This window comes from Tursiops truncatus, chromosome 13 (assembly GCF_011762595.2).
Source record: "Tursiops truncatus isolate mTurTru1 chromosome 13, mTurTru1.mat.Y, whole genome shotgun sequence".
NCBI lineage: Eukaryota > Metazoa > Chordata > Mammalia > Artiodactyla > Delphinidae > Tursiops > Tursiops truncatus.
The window spans coordinates 46239122-46257930 of record NC_047046.1 but is presented as its reverse complement, the minus strand read 5'-3'; the positions used below and the strand labels follow the sequence as shown (position 1 = coordinate 46257930).

Genomic DNA, 18809 nt, shown 5'->3' with positions numbered 1-18809 from the left:
TGCTAAATGGTTAAGGAAGTACTCATAAATTTGTTGCAAAACAGTTTTATTATAACAATGTTTGACTGTTAAAGTTTTAGTATATACTGTTTAAAAATTATAATACATTAAGTCAAAAGACAGTTTTTAAAAAGTTTTTCTGTTGAAAACAATTTTTATTTTTAGTGAAAAAATACAGATACATTTTTGCTTTGAATTTCATTTACATGGCAAATCAATTTTAGGTCCTCCTAGACAAGATTGATCTATTTTTATTTTAAAACTCCTTTAATTTCAATTTTTCCCTTATTAGTCTTTACTACTATGTCATAGTTTCCTCTGCAGTTTGACAACGAAGCAAAATTCTCATTTCATAAGTTGGATTTTAAGAGGCAATGTTAAAATACTTTGAGGATCCTGAAAACACATTTGAACTTGGAACAAGGGTTATTCTGATTATTAATTTAATTCTCATGCATAAACAAGAGTCACAAGTCAACTCTGTGTTCTAGACCTCAGAGCAAGACCCCTCTATTGAGAAGAGGCCCCAGTGGTAACAGCAAGGTGACTTCCTCAGGACCTGGCAGGCTGCTCCAAAGGGTCTAGCTCCCCTCACTTCAAGATGGGCACCCTGCAGGCCTTGTTGCCACAGCCGCCTAGTCTTGGAAGAACAGATTGTCTGTGCCTCTCGGGCTGTCTTAGCACATGCCTTCCTGGTGGTCATGGCACCAGGAAGAGGGAAGAATGCTAGATGTAAGGACGTTTAGGGGGTTTCTTCCCCCCCAGGAACCCTCAGGACTGTACACTTCTGGGTTAAAAAAAAAAAACAACACTTTATTACTTTGCATTCCATCTAAAAAACAAATATAGGTTTTGAATATGGCAAAAGCCAGAAAGGATTATTTTATATACAATTAGAGATAATAGAGCATAGAGCCAGACGATGACCTTGTATAGACTTAGTTAAGGACAAAAAAGTTGATAAGAGGTAGGGTGCTCTCTATGGGCTAAAGGCTGAAGACCTTGAATGATCAGAAATGATTTGAAGAACTGCGTTGCCATCAGGGTAATGCCCCTGAAATGACATATTTTAAGCCCTCGCTTACCTAACATTGTTACGCTCAAGAATTAAATTGCGGTAGCCGCTTAATTTAAAAGGAGTGAGACTTAATAAAATAGAGTTACTGATAATTCCTTTCTGTATCGCTTTTTGACCAGAAACACTGTGTATAATACACATTCACAAATTTCACTATGTGTTATTCTAGTCAGAGGCCTCTTTTGCTTATGGGAAAAGCCATGTTTTGTGTTCCCATGAAGTCTGTAGACACAGTTAACAAGATAAACATCACTATAAGTGATATGTAAGTTACAGCTACCTACTGACATTTAAAAAATAAAGAGTAATTTTCAAAGACTATTAACACAGGATTACTGTTACTGAGAAGTGTGTAGGGAGGAGCTTAATGTAAAATATTTTCTTTAGGTAGATCCTTTCAAGGTGATTTAATAAAACACAAAATATTTATACCATATTAAACTTTCCTAAGTTTTCTATGATACTTCTATTTCAAAACTGTCTTATTGTGAGAATATAAGGAATATAGATGCAGCGAGTTTAATGCATAAACCAATACCATTAGCTTGAGCAAAAGATGTACACAGGGTCTCCCAGCACCAAGAAGATAGCAAAAATTCAACTGCAACTACCTCCTTTTTTCCAAGCAGCTCAAAATACTTTAGCAAAGACCTTATGACCATATCATTATTAATGATATAAGAAAAGGTGAAAGATTCAACAACTGGGGCTCTTGACTCCAAGCACTTAATCCACTAAAACACATGGCATTTGAAGTTTAAAAATTATTAGGAAAATTTCCCACTGAATATGATCTCAAGATTTCTTTTGTAAAACATTAAGATTTACTAGGACTTGAATAGTATTTGAGAAGTAAGAGTGACAACACATCCAGTTTGGGGATATAAACTAGACAATTTAGACTGTAATCATGATCAGTTTATAAGAGTAGCAAATAAGTGCCAAATCAGACCAATACTGTGAGATTTGCTATGCTATTTTGAATAATTTGGTTCAAATATCCATATTTGGCCAGTATATAATTCCAGTTCATTCTGGTCACATCAGAAGGGAACAAGGATCTTCTGTACAGATTTTACGACCTGACCCTTGTAGCTCTGCCAGACCATGTAGGTGGCCAGGAACACTGGAAATGGGACAAATCACTCTTTCCGTCACTATTACATTTTATGTGAGAAGTGGATCAAAGACTGCAGTGGAAGGCTGCACGTAGGAACCAGCAGCTGAGCTAGTCTCCATTACCAAATAGCTACCATGCTGCAAAGGGTCAAGGATGGAAATGGCTGGCTGGAGGACAGAGCCAGAAGCAGACACAGCAGACGCTCCCTGGCTGCCTGGCAAAATCTGGTACCTAACAGATTCTGACTGCTGGACTTGTACGGATTGGCCACGGGATTCAATCCCAGAGCCACTCTCTTTGGTGGGTGGCTGAGAGTTTTTGGCTTCATCATCCATCCCAAGGCTTATCTCTGCAAGTTTTTTAAATTTGGAACTGAGTGAGTCCAAGCAGCTGTCATCAAACTCATCAGCAATAAAACTGCAACAACCCAGGGAGCCGACGGGAGAACCAGGGGCACCTTTTCCTTCGTTATCATAGATCAGCAAGCAATCGTTTGCTTCCTGGCCATCATCTTCCTCGGCACAGGCAAATGCTTTCTAAAGGTGGAGAAAAGTGGAAAAAAATGAATCGTAAGAGACACTCAGTGGAAGAATGTAATATTATACCATTCTTAGAACTCAAGGTTTGATCAAGAATGCGTGATTTAGGTAATCCATAGGAGGGTATCCTCTGTATCAGCAGTCTCGTGAGAGCCTGACCCGTAAATAGGGCCTATGCCACACCTCGGAATATTCCAAGAATCCTCATCCTAAACAAACCCTTCCTGCCAGTCTCTCCTCACACACAGTGTCAGCCTTCATCTGCTCTACCAGGCTAGATGCCAGCACTTGCCATTTCTGATACCGAAACTGTAGGTGAGATCCGTTCTAAAGATGCACCAACCAAGAGGCAAGCAACCTGCCTCCCAAAGTCCTCTCTGTTCTTGCACCCTTGTCCCATTTTGATTCTGTGCTTCCCGACACTTCACCTAATCTTGGACCACAGCCCTCGTTCCCCCTTTTATGTTTGGGTCATTAATTCAATGGTTCTTCAACATTTTTGGACATGGACTCCTTGACAATGTGAAGAATACTCCAACCCTCTCAGAAAAATGTTCGCAGATGTATTCTGACATACTTCATGGTATTGGAAATAGAAAATAAGCTGCTTTATATTCCTAAAGAGGATGCTGCTGATCTGAAATGCAAAAGGTTTTGCTTTCTGTTGTTATTCCAGTTGGAGGAATGAGGAGCCATATTCTCTCATCTTATGTCTACCGGCCCCTCCTCCCTTTTGACCAGTAGCCGGATTTTGGCAGCCATCTTAGGTTATCTGTATTATTTTACAAGGAGCCTCTACTTTTTTTGCTTGTATTTCACCAAGCTGCAAACAAACGAACTGTAAAACTGAAGTAGAGTCAAGTAGAAAGATCTCTAATGTAAACAAGATAACAAAGCCACAAAGTTTTTCCACCAAATTACCTGAGAAAAGTAGGAGTCTAGGAAGTTCATGTTTATTGCCCCTTCACCATAGTCCATGTTGGTTCCTTCCATGGAATGCCTTGTTCTCATCGTTCCGGACCGTCCTGCGGAACAGTTGCTAAGTCCAGCGGCTGCTCCGAATGCTGCAGCGGCTCCAGATCCTGCAGCTGCTCCAATCCTGGTGGTCACTTCCATTCCCGAAGCTCCTTCCATCACCGTCCCTCCAGTGCATGTATTTGTAAAAACTTCTAAAAACAGGAGAAAATTCGATAACATCTCATGCTGTGATTTGTTTTGTTTTGTTGTGTTTTCCTGGTCTTTGATATCCGTGAGCAGTTGCCAAGTAAAGCAAGTATGTGGGAGAAAATACAATTTTATGACTCGAGGTGATAAGAACATCCCGCAGTCTGTTATGTGAGAGTAACAGAGGAGGTGAGGACGTAACAGAGGATATTAGCAGATGAAATAGCTCTGAAAACATGCTAACTGAAAAAATATACAAAGGAAATAGATTTTCAGTGACAACGGCCAGAAATGAAAAAGTAAAAACAGAATATTCAGCACACAGCAATGGAAAGCTTCTAATGTAATGCTTGTTTGTTTTCAGGAAAAAAAGAAATTATAATTAAGCTGTCATATTGGCTCAATATGGAAACCAAAGAGGAAACATACATAATGTAATCATGCAAATTAGCAGATGCTAATTTGGTGTCTTGGTGCTTAATGAAAATTTAATAAGCTGTGACTATTTTGCTTGTTACTTTTACATTGCATTTTCATGGAAAGCTATTTTTTCTAGAGAATTCTGAATATAGTTTTTGCTATGTAATTATAATGGGAGAAGCAGGTAAGGATTAAGGATTAAGGTAGCTGATAAAGACAGTTACCTTTTTGGGGGAGATCTTATGCGGACTTTTCAGGCTGGACATTTAAAAACAATCTATTGCTAAGCATGGAATTAAGAAAAAATTGAATATTAGGCATTAGGTCTTATGGTTCTAGTTTACACCTTAGTTGTAGCGTTGAGATAAGATGAATAAAATAGTCATTTGGTAAACCAAAGAAATAAATAATTTCACCTATATGACAAATAAGCGATCCTTGTCCCATTATGATTAAATATAAGAATTGGTAATTGAACTCAAATCAGGATCCTGTTAGCTCTGGGGAAGGAATAAGGGCAACAAGACCTAGGATGTGCACACATGAGGCTTTAACTGCAAATATTACTATTGTTGATAGGCAAAGTTGGGTGGTGAGTGCATAGTGTTTGTTATATTTTCCTTTACATTTTTCTATATGTGTGAAATCTTTGCTAATTAAAAAATTAATAATTGACTCCCTGAGAGTTCTACTTCAGTTTATTAAAGTTTGGAAAAGTATAACAAATCTTCAGCTAGTAAAAAATGGTGACATCAGTGGACAATGAACTTATTGAAGCCAGAGCTAGGTCACAGAATTGACTGATATACTAACAGTAAACCATTTCATTGAAACCCTATTTCAGGGGTAACATCTCTCAGTATGTGCACAAATATGCAAATTATTAAGAAAAGAATTTAGAACATTTCTTATCTTTCAACATCTCTTATTTAACCCATTATTGCTTTCAAAAATAAATTTTATGTTCACTTACCAGAATTTTCCATGTAATCAACTCGATTGGCAGTTATAGGTGGCACATAGATATTTGCGATTTCCTACAAACCACATGCAAAAAATAAATACATTTAAAAATTACCCAGATTTCACCAATATAAGTAAGATATGCAAATGGAGACATTACAAGAATTCCAAATTCTTCCAGGAGTAACCATTTTTATGATTTGACATCTGAAGAGCTAAGATCCTAAAAGGCTCCATTCATTTTAGTACTGACTCTCATGGGTCCTTGAGGGTCAGGAGTATCATTTTTATACCCCATTACCTCTTTATCTATATGAATATAAATCGAATTTTGTTCTGTATGATTGAAATAAATGTTTTACAAAGTGTATCCTCACCTTGTCTTCAGGTTGGGCTCCTTCGATTCCCCACGGACGAATTGCTCCTTCTGAACCATCAGGCACTGGCATGAATCCACCCGACACTCCCCCGATAGGACCGGTCCCAAAGTAACAGGTCAACAGCAGAAGGGGGGCCACTAGTATATAGGAAAACAAAATATCAGAACATTTGAATCACTTGGAAACAATTTGACATGGCAATTGCCAGAAACATTACAAAGAAAATACAATATTTTGTAACGCTTATGGATAATCTAATAGAAAGCAAAATTCGTTTCTACAAAATAAAATTTAGTAAATTAAGCATACTAAAATTTCACATGATTATGAAACTGAAGGAGACAGATCAGATTATTCTTGAGACACGTATATTGTTTTCTTAAAATAGGCACTGTTCGATGAATGATAAAGGTGGCCATTCAGTTCCTCAATCATTTTCCGTAATATATATTTTTTTATTATTGCATTTATTTGTACATGTTGAGGCTATGTATATGGTGTCAAGGGAATACACACCTGAAGAGTCAAGATTTTAGGTGGGCATTATAGTGATTTGGTAATCTGGTCTCCAATGATCTCTTAGAGAATAGCCATTAACTTGCAAACTCCCTCAGCAACTAGAGTGATGATCTAATATCATTGCACTTTTAATTGTGACTTAGGAATTCGTAGCTTGGAGGGGCCTTCCTGCCTGGGTAATTACCATTCTTTCTGTGTGTATCAGTCACATCTTAGCAATAAAGATTAACATCATTCTCAGGCTAATGGGCCAAGAGAGAAAGGAGGCACTTCTCAGTCTAGGTAGTCAGTGACCCCACCTCCATCTTTGGCCTGCGGAGGCCACCTGAATCCTAATGTTTGAATTCTGTTCACTTACTGGCAGCTTAGTGAGAGATTTAAGAGTATATAGCCTCTGGAGTCAGACTTCTAGGGTTTGAGTTTTGGTTCCACCATTCACCAGCTGGACAAATTATGTCGTCTTTTCTTGCCTCCATTAACTGATCCAAAGAATGGGAGAATATATAGTATCTACCTCATAGATTGTTGTGAGGATTAAATGAGTTAATATAGATAAAGGATGGTAGTGAGTGCCATGAGGACTTGCCAGTATTGTTTGGATGGGCTACATCAGTTGTACAAATTAGGTCAGTTTTATATATTTTATATACACATAAATGAAAAAAATTAGGCCAAGTATATAAAATAAAATAAGTTGGACATAATACATTTTCTCAAAATTTAACATAATGTTCATATAAGTGATACTTCTAAAGGTTTTCTTTGCTTATTGCCATTCTTAATTCTATGACTTTGTTAAATGTGTGGGAAGGGTCAAATACTATAAATGGACAAATTAGTTTTGAAAAGTAATGAATATATACCTGTATGGTCAGTATTTTTAGGTGGCCATAGTAGTCTTTTAGAAATCTTGTTTATCATGTGTGTGCAATATGTATTAGGTTTTTACATATGCATCCAGAGAAAGTTCTGTCCTGCACAAAATTCAAGATACGACATTTTGCAAATGGTGATATTTCACATGAAGCAAATGTGATTGTGGGAATAATGGAGTATATGTCCTCTGTCATCCTGAGCCACAATCCCAAATGTACAGTAGCCTAGAGGATATATGCACACCTCAAAATTCAACATTTCAAAATCAGGCTTATCATTGCCACCCTACTTATCTGTGCTTCCTCTGATATTTTCAATTTCAGTTAATGGTTTCAGTAGCAGCCAAATTCAGTGGTGCCTATGGACTTTCGTTCCACTCTTCCTATCTATTTGTCTCCAGATCCTCTCCATGTACCCGCATCGTGCCTTGCACATCAATCCTTTCCTTTCCAGTCTTATGCCATGGCTCAAAACCTGGCCTCCATCATCCCTTGTGAACTATTACAATAACCTCCTAACTGTTCTTTCCTTTTTACTTTACAGTACACACTGTGCCAATGTTATCTTTCTAAAATACAAATATGATCGTGTTAGTCTTTTATTCAAATACGCTCAACAACCTTCCTTTCCATGTGTGTGTAAGCCCTTTCAAACTAGTCCCAAAGCGTTCTCCAGTTTCATCTCCTTCACTCTCCACAATTTCCCCTTGCTTTAACCTCCCAAGGCTGTGTGCTTCCTAAAACCTGCCAAGCATTTTCTGGCTTTGGCTCACGCTGTTACCCTTTGGAAACACCTTTCCCTCTTTTTGTACTTGCTATAGCCTACTCATTTTCCAAGGCTCAAATGGATGATTCCCCTGAGTCTGTGAAACCTCTGCAATATTCCTTAGTGTTCACTTTTATTTTATATTATATTATTATATATGTTACAGCTTTATCATGGTATATGTTTTCCATAGAGTTAGAGATGAATAAATCTACTACTACATGAAAACCAGAATCAAGTTCCCTTTCTTGGGAACTTGATTGATCTTGATTGAACTTGGTTGATTGAACTTGATTGATCTATATAAAGACTCATATATAGGTACTTGAAAAATTTTTGGTTTTGAAATTGACTAATCATGACATTGGAAAACTGAAACTCTGAGTGTCAGTTTCAGCTATTAAATGAAATGATGCATGATAACTTTAGAATAGTAAACACTTAAGGGGAAAGAGGAAGGAGAATATATGGCATGTGTAGGAGGCCACTAAATGTATGGATAGCAATTTATTTCTTTTTTTTTTTAAAGAGATCTGAATAAATATGGCAAATATTAATGTCTGTTAAGTCTGAGTGATGGTTATATGTTATGTGATTATATGTGTGCAAATATTAATATCTGTTAAGTCTGAGTTGTGGTTATATTTGTGCTTGTCATGGCAATTTTCTGTTCTTCTTTGTGGTTTAAAAATATCTCATAAATTAAAAAAAATTAAATTAAGAGGTTGAATAATCATTTTAACTCTAAATGTCTATGATTCTGTAATAAATCAGGGAAGTGACTGTGAATTTATCAAGGATTTCTTTTATTTACACTATAAGAATTTGCCATGAAGTTCTTTTAAATAGAGACTTGTTACATTCAAAATACTAATTGAGTCACACGATTTTAAGTGTAACTTTTTGAAACCTACCTATTAAAAAAATAAATTTTAGTTTTATTGAAAAATAATACATGTATGTAATTTCCCTCAATGTGTTCAATAAACTTAATATATTAAGTATGAGAGCCTTACAGGAGTATATTTTCAGGTAGAAAGCTATTCTGAGGAAATTCTAGATTAAGCAATAACTTCTCAGGTCTGTGATATATTTATGTGCATCGTAAAGCTCAAGGCTTATGATATCTTATATATTTTCCCTAAATTTATTTGGTCAGGGTTCTATTTTATTTTAGAATTTCATGAGCTTTGTATACAAAAAAGACATTTTAGAAAGTGCCACACTCATGGATAAAGTCATTATTTTGACCATGAACATCATGGCCAGTGTGTAGACTATTCATGCTTCAATTTTTTCCTTCTTGAGTCTCTCGTGTCGTTTTCTATATGTCTAACATATACGACTTGCTTCTCTGTATTATAAATACAGATTGTTGGCAGGTGACGTGTTAGCTTTAAACATTTCTGATTTTTCCTGAAAATGCCATTTCCGATACTTCCTGAAAATACCATTTCCCCCCAGCTTTGCCTCTAAAACAACTGCGGAGATGCATTGTCCATGCAGCGGGAAGCCCTCTGCATGTGCTGACACCCAGTGCAAGCAGGATGATGCTGCGGCATACTCACACAGCAGCAGCAAAAGACCGAGGAACAGTAGGCCGATGGCGGCAGGCCCCAGCCTCCCAGGCGTCTCAACGGGCTGAGGGGTTGTGGTCGTGGGCAAAGTTTTACAGATGTTATTGTTGTCACACAGACAGACTTCCAGAGTCAAGTCCTCCAGGGTCTTACACCATGTGCCCTTGTCGTCCGTGACGACCAGGGAGATTCTGTACACACCGGGATATACCGGCTGCAGAGTTGTTAGGGTTGCAGAGGTGTCTGAAGGGAAACAACCAAACGAATCAGCAGTAGAACAAAGCGTATCTTGCTCCTTGTTCTGAAAACTATGTTTTGTTTTTTTTTTCTTTTTGGTGAACAGAACCAGAGTTGCCATAGACATCACTGTCACAAATAGTAGGGTGAGGCTTGAGCAGATACGAGGGCTTTCGGAGATCAGTGGGTGTATGGGGCTGTACTTCCTCCTGTCCTCCTGTCTGCCCCAGATGGGCCCATTATTCTCCCCCGTGAAAACTCAGTCCTATATTTTTCCTGCGGTATGCGGGCCTCTCACTGTTGTGGCCTCTCCCATTGCGGAGCACAGGCTCCGGACGCGCAGGCTCAGCGGCCATGGCTCACGGGCCCAGCCGCTCCGCAGCATGTGGGATCCTCCCGGACCAGGGCACGAACCCGCGTCCCCTGCATTGGCAGGTGGACTCTCAAACACTGCGCCACCAGGGAAGCCCCTCAGTCCTATCTTGATTTTCCCCCCAAAGAGGAGGGGAGATGGGCATCATTTAAATCCCAGACCTCCTTCTTCTGGGACTTAACCACTCTTCTGTACGTCTGCACCAACCCCTGGACCCCTGGTGTAGACATCTGAATGTAGCCCTTCCGCCTCACTCCATGCTTTGGTGCCTGACTTATCAAGACTGAGTTTCTGCTTTGGCTGCTGCTACTTCAGCTGCTCCTGTCAGTACTTGTCCCATGAGCCTAATGCCAGTTGTATGGGATTCCCTGCGGTGAAGGCCTGTTGCTTCTCTGACTCATGAGCAATGATCATTCTCCATTCTTCATTGCTATGCTATCCCTTCCTAAGTGGGCTCCAGCAGCAGCTCTCATAAGCTGTAGGGTTGTATCCCTTGAATCATTCTTGACCCCATCATGCCCCTTGACATTGTGCCCGATCCACCTAGTCCAACCACTGCTACCTTGCCTACCCTCACCCACACAGGTGTGTCTAGTGCCAGGTCCTGTCTCTCTATGATGTTCCTTTTGTAGCCTTTTCACTGGACATGTGTCTGGTAAACCCATTCGGCTACATGCACAGTTTGGAGCTAGATCCCTACACCAGGATCAGCAAGACCCCAGGAAAGAAGGCCACGGAGGACAAGATGCCTTTGGTGACTCTAGCAATGGCAGATCCCTATGACTAGGGTACCACAGAGTAAGCACATTCATGAACGGAAGCAAGATTAGTTCAGAAAAGAGCTAGAGATAAGTGAGTTCATTTACAGAGGATTTGAAGTGGCCTGCTGGTCATTATAAAATCCTAAAAGGGAGAAGATTCTTATTGTCTAATGGCTTTTTCTGTGAGACTCCTGGAAAACAGAGGAAATGTGAAATTAGCATGATAAAGGTTAAGAGAAAAGAAAGGATGGATTAGCTCTTGCCCATTGGCTAATAGGGTTTACAAATTTCAGTCCACCATGCTCTCAAGATTCCTGACTAGTGACCCACTAGTGACAACCTTGAGCAGGCTGACCCCTCCAGCGCTTCATGTCTGTTGACAGCCTGCAGACATGAAGGCTGTATTTAGAAGCCTAAACAGCTCTGCAGTAAAATAGGTGCCTGACGCTAATCTTTTTATTTTTTGGGGGTGCCGTGGAGGTACAGATAAAAATATAAAGATATCCAAAAATTGGAGTCCACATGAAAAGCAGAAAATATTAAATAGTGCTAATATTATATCATCCCTTTTCTTTCCTGAAGAGAGAAGAAATTCATGAGGCTAGGGCCTCATCTTCATTACAAAGAATTTTAAAAACTACTCTTGGAAAGGAACTGCTCCCAAATGAACTCTCTCTTAACCTTCTGGAAATATAAAGAAGCAGCAACTTTCATTTGTGGAAGCAGCTTTACAAGTAAATACTCACCATTAAGTTTTGTGATCGTCCACACTGGCACGTTTATAATTTGATTGTCCTGTGAAAATGTGTAGGGGCCAGTATAGTCATCTTCCAGTGATCTAGCTGTGACAACCACGGAGGGTGATGAACTACAGGTTGTTTTCTTTTCCAGGACAATTGTTGGACACTTGTCATTAAAATCAGGTAGTCGGACAAATATGGTGCCTGTAGCAGTTTCACCTGTTTTTTCTATAAGAGTGACATTTTAGAGTTAGAGAAATGTACACAAGTTGTACAAAAAATAACTAAACCTTTAAAATTTCTCTCACATGCAGCCAGATTAGTGTATCTACTCATGAGAAATTGTATTCGTTACTCCCACAGGTAAAAGGATGTCACCCAATTTCCACACCTTGTTGAGAGCAAATTTAAATTTATCAACTTGGCAGATGTCTTGATTAGAAGCATGGCTATTAATTTAATATGCTTGGAACCAAGACCTATAAGGTGATAAATTAACTGATTACAAATGAAATCAACATAAAAATAATAGTTTTCTTAAATGTATCCTACTGCACGAGCCCAGACTGTGTGAAAGATTTTTGCTTCTAAAGCTTGAACCAAAGTATTTGGAATAAACTATGATTTATTTTTATTACCCAAAATATAAAGTTTATTGAAGAAAAATTTTTTAATGTTGACAATCAAAAACCATAAAATAAAAATCTCTCAGTGGTGGCATTATGAATTATTTCTGTTGTTTCCCTTAGTGCTTTTTTCTCTTTTCCCAGATAACATGATTTTGGGTGTTTATTCTTTTGTTTTATTTTTATGTTTGCTGATCGCCTTGAGCATAAATTAATTTTACACTTAGGGAAACACACATAGTCAGTAAATATTATTTTAAAAACATTTCAAAAGATTTTTATTGTTCAATGATATAAGTGCTTGAGGTCTCTATAAGTAACTCACTCTGTGTGTAAGTAACTCACAAAGGCACCTCACATTGGAGCTGAGCTTCCCTGATAAGCTTTCTGTCTCAATCTTTATCCACCTTCTCAAACCCAGAAATTCCTGCCCCAACAGCCAACAATAGGACCAACAAAGAATTCACTGGTCCAACAAACTCCAGTGAGAAGCTGGGATGCTCAGTCTTCTCCTGGATTTACCCACCTCAGACTTGAGACCCAGGGCCCCTAAGATAATTAACTTCATCTAATGATAAAGGTAATGTGTTAATAATCACAATCATCTATTCATCAAGAAATGCCAGTTGGAGTAACATTTCTCTAAAAATGAAATATTTTTTCTTACCATCTGTGGCCAGAACCTCAGCTGTGATTGTCTTGTTAACTATGACAGCAACATCCCGAACAGTATTTTTGACAAATTTGATTTCAGCAGTGTTTGAATCAATAGTTAGCAAACCACCGTCATTACGTCTCAAGGTGTATCTGTTTTGTAATAGAAAACAACAATAGGTTTTTTTTCCCAAACATGGAATGTTACCTATTTAATGAAAATGACTCATTAATATTTATTTATACTTAGTATAAGACTATGAAATATACTTCTATAAAAGCAGCAGAAGCTTAACATATTAGCACAGACAAGCAGTATTTCATAATCCTTAAGTATATGTTAGCCTGGTTTTTCAATTTTCTGCTCTGCTCAGTAAAATAACTGTGTCCTTGTTCTTTTTTTTAATGAAGATTATTATTATTGTTTTATTTTAAAATTTCTTTTTGGCTGCATTGTGTCTTTGTTGCTGCATGGGCTTTCTCTAGTTGGGGCGAGCGGGGGCTACTCTTTGTTGCGGTGCGCGGGCTTCTCGTTGCGGTGGCTTCTCTTGTGGAGCACAGGCTCTAGGTGCGTGGGCTTCAGTAGTTGCAGCACGTGGGCTCAGTAATTGTGGCACATGGGCCCTAGGGCATGCAGAATACAATAGTTGTGGCACATGGGCTTTGTTGCTCCGTGGCATGTGGGATCTTCCCGGACCAGGGATCGAACCCATGTCCCCTGCATTGGCAGGTGGATTCTTAACCACTGCACCACCACGGAAGTCCCTGTGTCCTTGTTCTTTATACTGCAGCAGCTACTTTGCATGGTGCTCTACTATTTTAGGCATATGTGTCTTGTATGTGCTGTTCTATCTGACTGCATCACGGTCTTCTGGTGAAATTCAACTCTTTTTTAAGGCTCAGCTGAAAGTCTCCATGAAACTTTTTCCTGATCTCTCTAGACAGGCTAAGTCATTCTTTTCTTAGTTTCCACTTTAACTTGTGCTTATGCTACCTTTGCTCATAGCACGCCTCTTCTTGAGTTACATGGTTCCTTGAGTTGGCTGCTTTGTATCCCTTTGTATCCTTGGCACAGAATAGTTTAGTTGTTATATTGTAATAGTTTATAAATTAAAACTAGTCAAGGTAAACAACAAGGTCCTACTGTATAGCACAGGGAATTTGTTCAATATCCTGTGATAAACCATAATGGAAAAGAATATGAAGAAGATTATATATGTATAACTGAGTTGCTTTGCTGTACAGCAGAAATTAACACAACATTGTAAATCAACTAAACTTCAATAAAATAAAAAAAATTCAAGGAATACTAAAATATTAAAATAAAATCTCACTTGACAAATAAGGCAGGTTTGCCAGTGTCTTCATCAATGGCTTGATATGATCCCACGATATAACTGATCAGGTTTTTACCGCTTATGCCTTTTTGGACAGTAAATGTCTTGGAAGCAGGACGGAATACAATTCCTTCCCTCATATTTATTACTTTGATTATGAGTGAGGTTGACTGGACTGTGTATTGAGAGATAATTGATTTGTGAAATTCAGCTTTGTTCTTGACGGCGATACCAAGTTGCAAAGTTTGTAGTTCTTCATAATCTAGAGACTAGAGTAAAAATAAAATTAAAAGGAAAGAGGCGTTACAAAAATATGATCTGGAAAGAGGACAAGAGAGTTCTATGTTACGTGCTATGAATGAATCCTTTATTTCTATACAGCAAAACGGTTTCACAGATCTTCACAATGCTGTGATGAGACTCCTTTAGAATTTGTAACTCATGAAACCTCAGTTTGGTAATGGATACTTACAAAGCAGAGTACTTCTTTTTAGACTAACAAAACATCTTTATAGTTTCTTCAGGCTGTGTGGTACAGTGGAAAGAATCACAAATCTTCTATGGTAACATGGTTTGAACCCTGCTTCTGCTACTTAATAGCTATGTGACTCAGGGCACAATTTTTACTATCTCTGATCCTCAACTTTTTGCTTCTGGTAAAAAACCCTTACCTCATCAGATTGTTGTAAGGACTGAACTAATTAAGGCCCATAATACGTTCCTGTAAATGGCAGCTACGTCCATTCACAGAATAGTTATTGGATTCCTGTGCAATAATATCCTTTCTGGCTTTAAAAATTCCCTGTTGGCAAAGATAAAGTATCCTAATAATCTTGGTTGGCAAACAGGCCTCTGCAAAACGATGAGTGGGTGGCCCACCGACTCTTCATAGAACCATTTTCAGATAGTCCTGTGTGTTACCTATTTGTTTGACTCTGTTATTGAGTGGCCCAAATCAAGGCCTGAGGTATCCCAGGATAGCTTTTTCCATTCACTAGTAAATTTTTTAAGGGTGATGGGACAAGGAAATGTTCATTTCGGTTACATTTGTGTATAACTGAAAATAATTATGGTATGAGAACCAGATTTGAGTTTTAACTTTGCAATGACTGGTTTTGTGGGCTCAAGTGTTTCCTAGTGGAGAAGAAGAGAACGATGCTTAAATAGGTAATTATAATATAAGGGGTAATTGACAAAAGAGATTACAGAGTCTATGTGTGAAAGCGAGTGAAGACTTGTACTTGAGAAAGTCAGGAAAGGCTTCCGAGAGGTTTTCATGTGAGCAGAGTGATACAGGTTGAAGAGGAGTTATTCAGGCAGAGTGAAAGCACTTGCAAATACCAGTTACAGAAGGTGATAGGGAGATGACTGCTGAGAGGCCTTGGATGCAATTCTGAGGGGGCTGAAGGTCATCTCAAAGGCCAGCAGGAGGTCATCACCCTGGCTGCATATTAAGAGTCCCCTGAGGAGCCTTTAAGAACCGCTTGCTGCCTGGCCTTCCCTGCAGACCAACTGAACCAGTAGTTCCTAACTTGCCGCAGGCTGGGAGAAGCTGCAGGTCATTCACATGGACAATCTTGATTGAGGGCCATTTTCACAGCCAATGGAGAACAAGTAAAGTTTTTAAAGAGGAGAGGAGCTGGTCCAAATTGGCTTTAAGAAAAATGTGGTCGAAGGAGAATGAAGGGAAGTATACACAGGAGGTAGGTACGTCAATCAGGAACAGAGGGGGCAAGGCTGAGAAGAACACAGGCTGTGAGAAGGAAGACCAGGGCTAGACTTTAAGGGCGGTTTCTAGGGCAGAATTTGATGTCTGGCTCTAGGTGGTGAGAAAATGCCACGACTGAAGGACAAGGCCCAGGTTTCTAGTTTGGGAGACTGGATGACACCAACACAGAAGACTGGGAATATCTCATTCCTAGGCATTGTTGGGAGTTTATAACAAAACCCTTGCAACTGAGGATGGCTGTAACCCACTCTGAAAAGCAGAGTAATAGCAACCACTTATGTGGCTTCCAACAATCTAGAATTCCAGGGATCTCCCTGTTAAGGCATATTATGGATCTGTCATTCTACTGGAGTCACAGAATTAAAGAGAGAAGCTCCGATATAGTCCAATGTTCTATGGCAAGGAATGTCCTGAAATAGTGGTAATATTTTTCTAGTCTATACAATACCCAGGCATAAATAGCCTTATGTTATTTCAGATGAAGGGTCTATTGTAGCCAAGCCTGTTAAATGGAAGTGTTACTCAATTATTTATTTTTTATTTTTCAGATTTAGTTTTTACATTTCCATTTTCTAGAAAAAGTCACATTGTTTTTCCCTCTGAGGACCGTAGCTAATCCATTTAAAGTAAGTTGACAAATTCACAAGCAGCTATTCCATGTATTCTTGTCTGTTCCCGAGTTTAAGTCAGGAAGTGTGTTTTACTTTCTTGCGCATAAAACAGGCACACCGATAAATATATGTATATTAGTGTGTTTGTGTTTCTATAGAAAGTGTGATAGCTTGGAAGGAAACAAATCAACATGTTAAGAGAATTTCCTTAGGTAATGGGGCTATGTGTGTCTTCAAAATTCTATCTACTTTTATGTGTTTTTTATGTTTTCTATAAAGAAGTGGTATTATTATTCATAAGTGAATAAAGTTTATTTATGACAGTTTTGGTTAAAATATAGTAATAGTTTTGGTTAATACAGAACATTTTTCCCACTGGAGGGAAATCAGACCTTACCTTAACAACCTTCAAGATGCCTTCATTAGTTGTGAGATCAGTTTGTATTTCAAACCAGTTCCCATCATTTCCAGAGGTAAAGAAATACTCTGCAAGCCAATTATCTGTGAATTCTTCATCCAAATCTATTACTTGAAATCGAAGCAAGTCAGAACTTAAAGTGTTTTCCTTGATACTTGCTGAATACTAAAAAAATAAAAAAAAAAATTTTTAAAAAAGCAAAATTTAAGACTCACTGGCAGGTTTTATCTAAATGAATTATATTCATTCTGAATGGCATTAGTCATTAATTCTCTAATTATGTATTGCCTCCTTGCTGGTTACTGAATTCTCATATTTTACAATAGCTTATTTTAAAAGAAAAGCGCAGAGAGCTTAAATAAAAGCCAGCAAGCAGGCAAATCCTGGATTAGGATGGCAAGGTATAACATAAAAAAAATATATAATTATTTTTCAAGGAATGAAAGGCACACCTGCAATTCTGTGAAGCTTGGGATATTATCGTTGACATCTTTCACTTTAATGCTACATTCACATTGTGCCGCAAGTCCTTCTCCATCTTTGTCTGTACCACTCACAACCAGATGATACTCGCTAACTTGCTAAATTTGGAGGAAAAATAAAGAAAAATGATTAATCTCTAGTGCCAGAGATACGAATGACAACTACTTGCTTCCCATGGGAAGGAGGTGAAAATATTCAAGTTCGTGGTTCATTCTCTAGAAGGACCACACGCACTTCATTGCCCATCATAGAGGAGGTATGTGGGGCTCTGGGTGGTTAGGTGGAAGTCTTTATGAGGCTAGTACAGGTTTTCTCTGAGCTTCTTAGGGCAGGATAGTACACTTAGAGCAAAAAGGGATAATGAGGATGGTGGGATGTTTATCGGAGGGAAACTCACTTACAGAGCTTCCCTGCTGGTCTGTTTGGAAACTCACTTGTATAAAAGTTATACAGAGTCTGATGGGGTAGCGTGCATTGATGGAGATGTGGTGGTAGGACAATGGAGCAGAGAGAGGAACGGGATTCTTTAGTATTCCGGAAGTAGGAGTAAATTTGAAAGAAGGAGAAAAAGCATGACACCAGAGAAGGCTTTACTCCAGATAGAAATTTCTCCCTCCATCTAAGAAATTTCCTTCTCCTCCATCATATGAGGGATTAACCCCAGTTCAGTCTCTGTCGTACATGCAGTGCCTTCCCTTAACTCCCCCGCTTTAACTCCCACAGGTATGCTGATACTTGTTTCCTTAGGTACAGTTGATTGCGCAGGTCTCAAGTACACATCCCACCCCAGCAGAATCACACTAGGATGCAAGGAGTTTCCCTAGATTGGGCCACGTGAGTCCTGGGAACCTCTATTCCTTCCTCCTTTCATTCTCAGGTAGAAAGGAGTCACCTCTCTTAGCATTCTTACAACAGAATCCTGAGTTATTGAACGCTCCCCAGTGCCTTGCTTTACCTCTCGATCAAGTGAACTGGTCAAAGTGTGGACTTCTCCGGTGTGTCTGCTTATGAGGAACATGGGTGTGCCTGCAGGTTCCTGAGAGATAATTTTGAAGGCAATTATAGAGTTCAAGTGGTTTGGCTCATCTGCATCTGTGGCATTTAGGATCATCACCAGTGAGTCTAGGAATACAGAAGAAGTTTATTAAAGAATATGTAAAGATTGACATTATGTTCACATGAAATGTTCGGCACAATTTCAAACTGATCTTTGTCATTTAAGATCTTAAAACTAGAGGGCTTCGCTGGTGGCACAGTGGTTGGGAATATGCCTGCCAATGAAGGGGACATGGGTTCGAGCCCTGGTCTGGGAAGATCCCACCTGCTGCGGTGCAACAAAGTCCGTGCCCACAACTACTGAGCCTGCCCCTTAGAGCCCACAAGCCACAACTACTGAAGCCCGCACGCCTAGAACCCGTGCTCCGCAAGAGAGAAAGCAC

The 18809-nt window shown here is 38.9% G+C and overlaps 1 protein-coding gene across 1 annotated transcript in view; it reads right to left on the bottom strand.

Annotated features, from left to right (window-relative positions):
- Positions 1–29: 29 nt before the first annotated feature.
- The window catches only part of DSG3 (desmoglein 3), a 30980-nt gene continuing 12200 nt past the window's right edge, over positions 30–18809 (bottom strand). The window contains exons 6-16 of the mRNA XM_004326394.4: positions 18326–18492; positions 17340–17468; positions 16867–17052; positions 14127–14398; positions 12806–12945; positions 11519–11740; positions 9393–9644; positions 5662–5801; positions 5295–5358; positions 3659–3906; positions 30–2734 (exon numbers count right to left, since the gene is read on the bottom strand). Of these exons, the coding sequence (XP_004326442.2) occupies positions 2246–2734; positions 3659–3906; positions 5295–5358; positions 5662–5801; positions 9393–9644; positions 11519–11740; positions 12806–12945; positions 14127–14398; positions 16867–17052; positions 17340–17468; positions 18326–18492 (2309 nt within the window). The 3' untranslated portion in view covers positions 30–2245. The remainder of the gene's footprint in view (positions 2735–3658; positions 3907–5294; positions 5359–5661; positions 5802–9392; positions 9645–11518; positions 11741–12805; positions 12946–14126; positions 14399–16866; positions 17053–17339; positions 17469–18325; positions 18493–18809) is intronic.